The sequence below is a fragment of the Osmerus mordax genome, chromosome 14 (genome assembly GCF_038355195.1).
Source record: "Osmerus mordax isolate fOsmMor3 chromosome 14, fOsmMor3.pri, whole genome shotgun sequence".
NCBI classification, from domain to species: Eukaryota; Metazoa; Chordata; class Actinopteri; order Osmeriformes; family Osmeridae; genus Osmerus; species Osmerus mordax.
In genome coordinates, this window is record NC_090063.1 from 12,403,429 (window position 1) to 12,415,721 (window position 12,293).

Genomic DNA, 12,293 nt, shown 5'->3' on the forward strand with positions numbered 1-12,293 from the left:
TTTTTTGACTGTTATTTGATTTGTTTTGGTTTGTATATGTGTTCCACTGCATAGCTGTCCTCTCTCTTTCACTTGGTGCTTTCAACGTACTGTTCTCTGTGTGTCTGTATGCACCCCTGTGTTGTTAAGACATTTTCTAAGTTCCGTGTGTTTCTATGCTCCCGTATTGTTAACGCATTTTCCCTTCATTACAGCATGTGACATGACACTCATCTATGACACAGCCTCCACTAGGCCAGACAGGCCAATGACAATGCTGCATGCTGGTCGTGTCTTTGCACCGTGTCTCTGAGTGGTCTGATGGTGCCGTGTCTGATGATGTCATCTGTGTGCGACCAGGACCTGCAGGCGGCAACGGTGAACCCTGACCCCAGCCTGAAGGAGTTTGAGGGAGCCACGCTGCGCTACGCTTCGCTCAAACTGCGGTGAGAGGCTGGCTGGCATGTCAACTTACACACGCACTCTCTGTCTCTCTCTCTCTACACGCACTCTCTGTCTCTCTCTCTCTACACGCACTCTCTGTCTCTCTCTCTCTCTACATGCACTCTCTGTCTCTCTCTCTCTACATGCACTCTCTGTCTCTCTCTCTCTCAACATGCACTCTCTGTCTCTCTCTCTATACGCACCGGGGAACCAAGCTTTTCCCTCCGCTCTGTCTTTCTCATCATCATCTCCCCTCCTTTATTCTCCTCTTCTCCCCCTCTGTCAGCTGCAAGGCATTCTTTAGGTCTGACATCACAGGAAGTTGAGCCATGTGCTCAGGAAGTCCTCTAATGTCTCCTCTCCATTCTGGATTTTTAATTTGTGTCTGTAGTCTCTATAACTGTCTCTGGTAGGGGGCTAGTTCACTCATCTGCTCTCTCTCTCTCTCTCTCTCTCTCTCTCTCTCTCTCTCTCTCTCTCTCTCTCTCTCTCTCTCTCTCTCTCTCTCTCTCTCTCTCTCTCTCTCTCTCTCTCTCTCTCTCCCTCTCTCTCTCTTTCTCCCTCAGAAACCCCCTCCCAGCAGAAGAGGAGGAGTCCAGCAGTGTCAATAGCAACCCTGAGGTCAAGGTAAGATCCCTCCCTGCTCCTTTCAAACACCTACTCTATATTCAGGAGGGCTATTACCATTCACACGTTCCTCTGATCCACCAGTCAATCATCTCTCTATAGGTATAGAACCGTCTGTATAGATTTGCACCTGTGCAGCTTCTTCATTGGGGTTTGTCTTTCCAAATGTTTGAGCGTGTTTAACAACTGGCCTTCTTCTTGTTGTCCTGGCTTGACAGTTGTGGAAATCTGTGTGACACCACTGCCCCTTAGTGGACAGAGTAAGATTTTCACCTGCACAGTCTATGATACTGTACGTGAAGAGTTAGAGGAGATACTATTTGGGAGGATGTTACGGTGATAGCTTCCCAAAACAACAGAATATGTATGTTGAAGAGATCATTTTATTTGGGGTGTTTGTATGGGGTTTGGCTGGCATAAGGTAAACTCTTTAAATATTGTTTAAAACACAATGCGATGTAAGGCATGGTTGGTTGTTGGCATTCTAGAATTCTGTTGTTGCCGAGCCGACAAAACTTCCCTAGCAACAGTGACTGTGTGATAGATAGCAGACACAGATGGATGAACGTGGTCTGGAAAGACATACACACACACACACACTCACACACACACACACACACACAGAACAACTATGTATAGTAACTGGTCTGGCATTTCTCCTCCAGAGGCCTTGGTAGACCAGTATAGATCCAAAATGACAGTCATGTAAAGTGAAAATGCAACTCTTGTTAGCCTGTACTGTCAAGTCAAACTCGCTCTGGCAATTTCTCTCTCTACCCACACTCTCATTAGCTTGAGGTGATTGGTTAGTCCTTTAGCCTGGAACGGTAGTTTTTATACCCACCATAAAGACAGACACTGCTGAGGGCTTGACCATCATCGTCACTCACTGTGTGAAAGTTTGATGAGTGTCTCTCCTCACTCTCTCTCCTCGCCAGTGTGGCCCACCAGCAGAAAGGCCCGATGAATAGTTTATAAAGAGAGGAGGTCGCTGGTGAAAGGGTATTTTCCTCTTTTCTCCAACTCTATTTCTGTCCTCCAGTTCTGGTCTGCTGGTGAAGTAATGGTCTAGGTGACGCTGCCTACAGCCAGAGGATCTCCACATGGTGTTCAGTGGACTTTCCTCCATGGAGATTTGTGAAGATACAATTAGTCCTATGAATAAAGTGTTGTGTGCAGAGACATGTACTTATCCTGTGTGTGTGTGTGTGTGTGTGTGTGTCAGTGTTTTGCCGTGCGCTCCCTGGGCTGGGTGGAGATGGCCGAGGACGACCTGGCTCCGGGGAAGAGCAGCGTTGCCGTTAACAACTGCATCCGCCAGCTCTCCTACTGCAAGAATGACATCAGAGACACCGTCGGGATCTGGGGCGAGGTAGGGGTGTGTGTGTAGGAGTGTGACTGTGGCACTGTGTGTGTATGTGAAATAGAGAGAGAGAGATACAGAAAGAGAGGCAACCTAGAGTGTAGCGAGAGAGATGGTGGGAGGGAGAGAGGGAGGGGATGAAGGGAGCAGAGGAGGGGGGCAGGGTAACAGGTTTTTGAACTCTCTCTCCACTGGTTGTGTCTAATGTGAAACGACAGAACACACAGCAGAGAGGAGGAGGATGAGTACAGGGCTTCCTCTCTCTTTCATTAGCCTTTCATCCTGCCACCCCCCTCTTGGATTTGATCATTTATTTAAAGGCCTTCAAATCTACAGGAGGACACACACACACACACCCACACACACACACTGCCAAACCCAACCCATTCCCCCCTCCCCCACGCACACACACACACTGCCCAACCCAACCCAACCCACTCCCCTCTCCCCCCCCCCCCCCCACACACACACGCACACACACCCCCCAGCCCCACACACATAGACCATTGGAGTGGAAACATACTTGGGTGATGACAATATAACTGTGTATGTGTGTCCAGGGTAAGGACATGTACCTGCTATTGGAAAACAACATGTTGAACCTGGTCGACCCCCATGGACCGCAGCGTTCTCCACTCCCAGCTAATCGCAAGCATCCGCGTCTGGGGCGTCGGCCGTGACAACGGCAGGTAATTTACCGTGGCAACCACAGCAGGTTTTTTACCTTATAAAGAGCACATACAAAGAATACATTTTTGTTAATCTCATATTAGATAAATAAAGTTAAGATATTGGTATTTAATAGAATTCAAACTGTTTGTGTTTGCTTGTTACCTAGGTGATAACATTTGTATTCCCCCCCGTGTCCCCTATAAAGCCAAGTGTTAATGGCGTCGATGATGCATGACACAGACACACACACACACACACACACACACACACACAGAGGAAAGGTCACAGTAATGATTGGGACAGTGGACAGTGGGGTCCATGGAGTTAAGAAGAGGAGTGAATGATTGATGATAAAGGGATGATGGCGATAATTAAAGATTTATTCCTGAATATGGAGGAGTGTAAGACGAAGAAGTCTGTCATCGTTTCCTTCCCTCCCTGTTTGCCCTGCTCCCCTCCCTCCCTCCCTCCCTCCCTCCCTCCCTCCCTCCCTCCCTCCCTCCCTCCCTCCCTCCCTCCCTCCCTCCCTCCCTCCCTCCCTCCCTCCCTCCCTCCCTCCCTCCCCTCCCTCCCTCCCTCCCTCCCTTTCTTACAACTTATTAAAGGTAAATATATAGCTGCCTGTGTTGTGGTGTTGTTACCCTGTAGAGGGCGCTCTCCCATAGACAATGAATCCATTCTTGTGACACTGCAGCATAAAATGATATATAGGTTAGCAGGTCCATCTATTTAGGGTGTATCGCAATGCGAAAGGTTGTTTTATTGTTATTGTATTATCTGGGGTTATCGAACATCCAATGACACACACGTGAAGGAGAATGATCAGACAAGTGTGCATGCCGGGGAGAATCTACTTTCTGCTTTTTAACCAGTTGTGCATCAAACAGGCACACACAGATGTAGACACACACACACACACACACTCAGAGACAGACAGGGAGCGACACCACTGTAACTGCAGCAGAAGGAGGAGGAGTAGAGCGAGGGATGAGGAGGGAGAGAGAGGGCTGCTTAGTGCTCACTCGCTGCTCAGAGGGGAGTGTGTGTGTGTGTGTGTAAAGGAAGGCTGTGTGTGTGTGTGTGGCAGTAGTTAGAAAGCGTTGGATTGCCACCATGCTGACATAGAGCGATCTTTATCTGTGAGTACTTTACTTCCTTTTTCTTCTTGTCTCTTTCTTTTTACGTTTACATTTTTCTTTCTTTAAGTGTAATATATTTCCCCCCCTTTAAAAATTAAAGTGGCAAAAAAATAGGCAAGCAAAATCGTGTGTGTGTGTGTCTCTGAAAGTTCAGGGAAGAGGTGTCTAGTGTGGAGTCGGTGAGTCACAGAACGGTGTGTTGAAGGGAAAGGTATGAGGAGGGAAGGGAGACTGAGAGAGATACTATTTTTTATGCTGACATTATTCTTTCTTTTTTTTCCCAAATGCGTAACACATTGTACTATGTAGTGCTGCTTAGGAAAGATACATCTGCACACAAATATTTTGTGTGTGCACATCTAACATATGTAAAAGAGTTACGGTGTGTTTGTAGTAGAGTGTGTGTGTATGTGTGTTGCTGATGGATTCTCTTTGATTTGATGGTGTCAGAATGTTACCCCAGTGTCCTCCTCTTCTTGTTTGCCACGGAATTCCTTATTACCACGGAGATTATGCATTCCCACGGCAACCTTGACATTTTAGAGGCGTTGGCATGGCGATTACTATAGATCATCTAGTGATGAGCTGGTTACCCTCTCTCCTTCTCAACTCTTCTCTTTCATCCATGATGTCACAATCTACATTGCTTTATTTCCAGATTTCTCTTTAATGTATTTTCTCATCTTTCTCCTTTTTTTGTCTGTCATTCAGTCTTTCTTTCTCCTTTTCTTTCTCTTTCCTTATTTTAGGGATGTTCGCTGAAGTATTTTCCCATCAATTAGCTATACATCCTCATCTCTTGCCATTGGTGGCCAATTTCAGATTATTACCCTAAGGAGCATGCATAAATATCCCCCATTCCTCTCACTCACTCACTCACTCACTCACTCTCTCTCTCTCTCTCTCTCTCTCTCTCTCTCTCTCTCTCTCTCTCTCTTAGCTCTTTTCTACTAAGTCCTTTATTTTCTTTTTTTTTTTCTTGTATATTTCTCTCAATGTTTTCTCAGGGTTGAATATGCTAATTAAAAGCAGGTCAAAGCAGTTCTGCAGACCTAGGACTCACACACACACACACACACTCTCTCTCTGTCTCTCCTACAGCCAAACCCTTAGTATGCACAGCTGTTGGGGCTGTCTAAGGGGAATAGTTCGAAGGAGGGAGGGAAAGAACAGTACAAGCAACTCAAGGTTAAGTGTGTGTGTGAGTGAGTGGATGCCTGTGTGTGAGTGAGTGTGTGAATGTGTGTGTGCACGTGTGCACGTGTGTGTGAGTGTGTCTTTGGGAGAGATGAAACTCAGTGTAGGCCAGCAGGAGGTATTTTGCTGTGATTGTATTTTCTCCTCTCTCCAACTAACTCTCCTTTTTCTTCCCTCGCTTCCCTGGATTCAGAGAGAGGTAAACAAAAGAATGCTGTTATTCCTCCACCCCTGTTCTCTCCTCCCCTCATCCCTCATTCCTCACTCCTTGTCCATCGGCGCTTCTAGTTATTGTTTCATTTCCTGGTTTCTGTCTCCCTCGGTCTTCAAAGCACATTTCCAACCAATTGTCTTATGACCTGTAAAAAACAACAGACATGCACACACACACACATTTTAAAGCCCTCTCTGACTCGCGCACGTTGCCCATGAGGTGGTCTTTTTATCTCATCCACACACACATGGAGGTGTGTATTTGTTTGAGTACCCGAGGCATGTATTGAGCCCCCCCTCCCTTCATCCTGGAGTGTTTCTTTCTATCTTTTCATCCACCGTCAACCCTCCATCTTTTCCAATGTTTTTCGGTCCCTTCCTCCCATCTGTTGAAGCCTGAAAGGGGGGGGGGCAGCTGTGTCTGTTCTCTGTGGAACTCTCCAGTGCATCCTAGTGCTCCATTGATCTCTGTGGTTCTCTATCGATCTTTGTGTGTGTGTGTGTTTTTACTCATTAGGTCGGTAAAGGTCACACGCTCACATACACATTCTTATGTTTGAAGCATTGTACCAAGCCCTTTCACAGGAACACCAATAGTGTCATATTCACGGCCCTAATCTCTGTCATCCTTCCTTCCCTGGTTAACTCTTTGTTGTCTCCGCCCCCTCAGAGATTTTGCGTACGTGGCGAGGGACAAAGACACGCGGATCCTGAAATGTCATGTGTTCCGCTGTGACACGCCAGCCAAAGCCATCGCCACCAGCCTGCACGAGATCTGCTCACGGGTAAGAGGCTAGACCTGGAGGTGATCTGGACCTAAACCTGGACCTAGACCTAGACTGGAGCAAGAACATGGTTCAAACCAGGGCAATAACTGTACCATACTCTAAACTCTACTGTCTAGACCCTGACTGGATCCAGACAAGGTCTAAGCACAAGTGTTAGAACCCAGCAGACCAGCTAAATGGTCCAAGACTGAGCCCAGATTGGTTAGTGATGTGTATGGTCTGTTACTGTGGCTTGGTAAGGGCTGTCTTATTAAAGAGAGAGATGGTGGGCGAGGGAAGACGGAGAGAGGGGGTCAGAGATGGAGAGAGGGGGTCAGAGACGGAGAGAGATGCAGAGTTACTGTGACTAAGTCTTTGATTATGGTCATGCATAATTTATCCGTGTGTGTGTGCTGCTGAGAGGGGAGAGAAAGAGTAAGAGAGAGAACGTGTGTGCGCGTGTGCGCGCGTGTGTGTGTGTGTGTGTGAACAGCATGTCAACTCTGCCTTGAGCCCTGCTGTTGAGAGGAAAAGCTTTTACCATCCTTTATAGAAAAGGGGGGGTGACCTGGTTAGCTTTCTGTGCGTGTGCGTGTGTGTCCCCAGGTGAATTGAGGAGACTGTCATTATGTCTCTGGGGGGGGGGGGGGAGGGGGGCGGCTCTTGCTAGCTAATTTCTTCTCATCCATCTTTCTCCTGCCATCCACACTGTCCCTTGCTCCCTTCATTGCTGCCTCTCCCCTTTTTGCTCTTGATTTCATCTCTCATATTTCCTTCCATTTATTCTTTTCTCTTCCCCTCTCTCTCTCCCGCTCCCGCTCTTCATCTCTTCGTCTCTCCAGATCATGACAGAGCGTAAGAATGCCAAAGCCATGGCGGCGGGTTCTCTCCAGGACAGGATTCAGGCTGGACTAGACCTCCCCCTCCAAGGTAGGCTGCTTTCTGCCCTGCGCCGAGGAGCGTGTGCGTGAGGAAGAGAACGAGGGCAGAGTGTGTTCGCGTTTGTGAGAGACGGAGGGTGAGGATTCAGAAGTGTGGGAGTCTGTAACGTGTGTGTGTGTGTTCCCCCCCAGCAGAGTTCCCCATCCCAAAGACGGAGCTGGTCCAGAGGTTTCAGGTGTTTTACCTGGGCGTCATGCCTGTAGCCAGACCCATAGGTGAGTGTTCCCGCAGTGCTTCACGAGGGGAGAGCTTCGCCTTAAACACTGTCCTTTGTTTGTCTTTTGTCGTGGTGCGGTAGGAAGCTTTCAGTGCAGCAAGGAAGGACTCGGAAATATTTATATTTGTCACTTGACAGGGCTGTGCAGACAGTGAAAAAAGATGTGCTAAAGTCAAGTGCAAGAGTGAAGACGTTTCAGTACACGTTGGACTCTCGTCAGTGCGAGGCATGCATGATGAGTAACCCTATATATGGGCTACTCCACAGTGTTCCCAGACATACACAGACAAACACGTGCTGACCCTTCTGCCTTAGGAATGGACATCCTGAACGGAGCCATAGACAGCCTGGTGGGCTCGTCCAGTAGAGAGGACTGGGCCCAGGTGGCCCTCAACGTGGCCGACGCCACCGTCACTATCAGCAAGGAGAAGGCAGGAGAACCTTCCTCTCCTCCTCCCTCTCTGTCTCTCCTCCTCCCTCTCTGTCTCTCCTCCTCCCCCTCTGTCTCTCCTCCTCCCTCTCTGTCTCTCCTCCTCCCTCTCTGTCTCTCCTCCTCTTTCTGTTCCCTTTATGCTTCCTCTCAACCCTAACCCACTTAGGGGAAAATCAATATCCCTCATGTACTACTTATTTATCCTTCTTTCACATTTCCCCGCCCTTTTAATGATTTAATTATTGGGCCTTTCGCTGTCGCCCTCTAGTGACGTCACTTCCCCTCTCTCTCTCTCTCTCTCTCTCTCTCTCTCTCTCTCTCTCTCTCTCTCTCTCTCTCTCTCTCTCTCTCTCTCTCTCTCTCTCTCTCTCTCTCTCTCTCTCTCTCTCTCTCTCTCTCTCTCTCTCTCTCTCTCTCTCTCTCTCTCTCTCTCTCTCTCTCTGTCCTTGTGTCATCAGGAGGAAGAGGAAGTGCTGGTGGAGTGCCGCGTGCGCTTCCTGTCCTTCATGGGCGTGGGCCAGGACGTGCATACGTTCGCCTTCATCATGGACGCCGGCGGGCAGCACTACGACTGCCACGTGTTGTGGTGCGAGCCCAACGCCGGCAGCGTGTCGGAGGCCGTCCAGGCCGCGTGCATGGTGAGCAGACGGGACTGGGGCTCAAATACCATTTGAAAACATCCTTTCAATTACTTGAGTGTTGGCCTGAGTCTACCCGGAGTGTCTGTTACTTCAGGGGTGTCAGTTACTTTGAGTGAACAGACACACACATGCGTGCACACACACACACACACATTCAGGCTACAGCTAGGCAGGTTCCTCTGCAGTGGCTGCTTGAGTGTAACTCTGCTAAGGAGAGGATTAGTGGGCTACTGCCTGTACTATTGATTCACTTTAGAACGGTGGATATATGGATACACACACACACAAACACGCTACCACCCACACAGACATGCACACACACTCTCAAACTCTGATGTATTGTGACAGGAGAACATCTATCATTGCTATTGATCACTAACCAATCCCTTGCCCTCATGAACGAATACACACACACACACACACACACGCACACTGTCAGGTCTATGAGGATAGGTCTGGGGAGTCTGTGTGTGTTAAGTGCTGATTCACTCCCTCTGTGTTTATTGGATTTAAAGCCTGTCCTGTCTCCTGGTGGGGCAGAGAAACTGCACACTTACTGTCAGCTAAGCCTCAACACACTACTGGACTCAGCAATTACACTTATTTACTATGTTCCCTCCATATTCTCTTCTCCAGTCTTTCTTCCTACTCAAAACCCTTGGAAATCTTTTTTCCCCAAATATCTTCTTCATCCTTTTTTCTCTCACCTTGAACCTTTCACTCTTTCCCCCTCCATCTGTCCTGCTCTCTCACTCCTTCAGAAATGTGCCTCTCTCCACCTACATTTTTCTCTCCCTCCCTGTAGCTGAGGTACCAGAAGTGTCTGGTGGCCCGGCCCCCCTCCCAGAAGGCCTGTGGCTCCGCCCCCCAGGGAGACTCTGTGTCTCGCCGTGTCTCCACCAGCGTGAAGCGCGGCGTCCTCTCGCTCATCGACACCCTCAAGCAGAAGAGACCCGTCACCGAGCTTCCCCAGTAACCATGGAAACACACCGCCTGTCCACTCCCCGTGCCACCAACCCCCCCCCCCCCTCCCCCCCCAGGTCACCATGGAAACAAACAGAAAACAAAAACCCATAAACACAATCCGCTATGGAGTTGCGGTCAATTTAGTGCCAAATCGTGTGCTGGAAGTGAAGTAGAAATTCCATTTGAAAGTTGGATTTTTGCACAGAAAGCAAATGCAAACCCAGTACATTAGTCATATTTCTGAACATGAAATATACTCTAAAATGTAAATTCCTTGAATTATAACAGAATTGTATCTGACAAATAACAGAGCAAATGATAAAAACCTAAATAACTAGGATGATAACAATGTGACTGTATATATCAAAACAAAAACCACAAAGGAAGTATAACTGTAAAAACAGGAAGTGGTTGAAAGAAAGTTTGGCTTCCGAAACTCTTATTCCTGCCCTGATGACCCCTACTGTCTCTGCCTCTGTGTCCCTCCAGCATGAACTCACACACTCGGCCACACCCCTCTCACTCACCTGCGGATGGGTCTCAATACTATTTCACGGCCTCCTCACCTTTTCTCCTCTCTGCAAACTGTGCTCCCTCATTTGCTCATTAGCAAAAGTGTCTCTAAGGCAGTATGGCTTTTATCTACACAGACCAGTGCTGTATGAACTGTATGAAGGACGGGTCACAGGGAGAGGAGACTACATGCAAGCATTGAGACGCACCCTGTGGCCACACCTTCTTTCGCGTACTATGTCCTATCCTGCATGGCTCCATTGTGTGTGACTGTGGAACTCCTTACTAAAGTAATGCATCGCTGCTGCCTCCAACAGAGAGACGGAAAGAAAGCGAGAAATCATCAATATATTTTTGCCTTTGTTTCTTTACCATTTTTTATTTCCTGTCTGCGGAGGTTGACTCACTACTGCCGTACCACACTCGATTGGTCAGGTCTGAGTTTGCTGGTAAATGTCAACTAGTCCGGTCTGGGTGACCTAAACGAGAGGTGACCTTTCACCTGGAACATGATTGTGTCACATCCTGTTTACTTTTCCTTTCCTGCTTTCATCTTGCCTGGCAGGAAAATGACAGACAACAGCCATAACTGAAGGAGAGGCCTGAGGGATGGACAAAATATAATCTCTTCCTCCCCTCCTCGAGAGACACAGACACACAGCTGAATATGCTGCTCTGAGAGACACCCAGGAGGACCATTGACTGAAAGAAATGTTGTGTCTTCCATTACACCCAGGATCACAGCTCATTCAGCCAAGAACCTCTATCTCTCTCACACACACACACACACACACACTCACACATACACATTCAGAACAGCCACTATCAAACTAGCATGTCTTGTGGTCACTATAAAAAGGGGCAGTTGATTCAATGAGAAGTGGATGAATGTTTTTATACTTTCGAGCTGGTTTGTTGCTTTTTTTTAATGCAGCTGAACTCTAAACATCGACCTTTGAACTAGACAAGATGGGAAATTTGGGAATGCAAGTGACCATGGCCTCTGTGCCATCTTCAACACAACACTTCCTAATGCCATGTTGACCAAGAACGTTAGTGGATGCTGCTATATATTCTCCTGAGTTCGGTCACTTTGTCTTCCATCACCTGCTCTCTTCTGTACGGCCACCAACGCCACTTTAATTACCTACTTTGGTGTGTTTTAGGTGGCATCCTTGTATCTAATTTCAATTGAACCCCCAGCTGACCCCCCTGTTCAGCGTGGATTGGTCAGTTCTTAACAATATGGCGATTGGCTCTCTGATAGGCTACACAGGGGCAAGAGGAAGAATTTAACATCTTTGAAAATATAGTTCAACCACAAAGCCTTCTTTTGTCACAGGATGTAGAAATGTGAATGAAAACGACAAGTCAGTGTGTATATCTATATAATATATCATTTTTATCACCTTATAAGCTATCTTTTCATTTTCAGTGTGTGCAGTTTTATATTGTTTCCTTCATGAAAAAATGCCTTTGTTGAACACACGAAAAGGGCCAAAGTGTAAAATATAAATGTTTGTTGTAGATACAAAAATAAAGAAAAAATACAGAGAGAAAATATCAGAAAATGAGAATGGATTAAACAGAATCATTTTGAGTTTATTTTGGTTGTCAAACAAGATCAGTTTATACGTTTATAGAAGTCTACCAATCGATTATCTTTGCATATTTTTTTGGCCTGGCTGGAAATTGATAGAAATGTCAACCCAAAAAGCCTTGCATGCCCTTGGAGACATTCGAGAAGAAGACTGTATGTACTGAACAGAAATATTTTTTATTTTATTTATTCTATTTTATAACTGCGCGTATTGGTCATATTCGGTTGGGCAGTCAGTCTGATACACTTCCTGGTTCCCTCACAGTAGCGATGACACGCTTAAGTTTGGTTTACAAACAAGCATCACATTGTACAGCTAGACTGGGAGTATAATCCATTTAACTTATTAGGTTGATGAGAAGCCATTAGCCATTAGGGCAGTACTTCCAAACTCTCTAGCTCATACAGTAATTCACTTTACAGTTTAACTTCACTCAGACAGTTTTGTCGGCTTCAGTTTGCTGCTCACTGATTTGTACACCATATCAATGTAACCTATTGTGAGAATAAACATCATATTAAAACATAACCCGATGATGTGCATGTGTGTGTCTCTTGTGTACTTTCCATTTAGAGTTTT

At 46.9% G+C, this 12,293-nt stretch overlaps 1 protein-coding gene across 1 annotated transcript in view; it reads left to right on the forward strand.

The window, feature by feature from the left end:
* Positions 1-12,248, forward strand: part of apbb2b (amyloid beta (A4) precursor protein-binding, family B, member 2b) — a 25,298-nt gene extending 13,050 nt beyond the window's left edge. Inside the window, 11 exon segments of the mRNA XM_067250322.1 lie at positions 235-425; positions 990-1,050; positions 2,276-2,422; positions 2,974-3,024; positions 3,026-3,102; positions 6,305-6,419; positions 7,244-7,331; positions 7,475-7,558; positions 7,876-7,991; positions 8,452-8,631; positions 9,440-12,248. Coding sequence (XP_067106423.1) covers positions 235-425; positions 990-1,050; positions 2,276-2,422; positions 2,974-3,024; positions 3,026-3,102; positions 6,305-6,419; positions 7,244-7,331; positions 7,475-7,558; positions 7,876-7,991; positions 8,452-8,631; positions 9,440-9,610 — 1,281 coding nt within the window. The 3' untranslated portion in view covers positions 9,611-12,248.
* Positions 12,249-12,293: the final 45 nt, after the last annotated feature.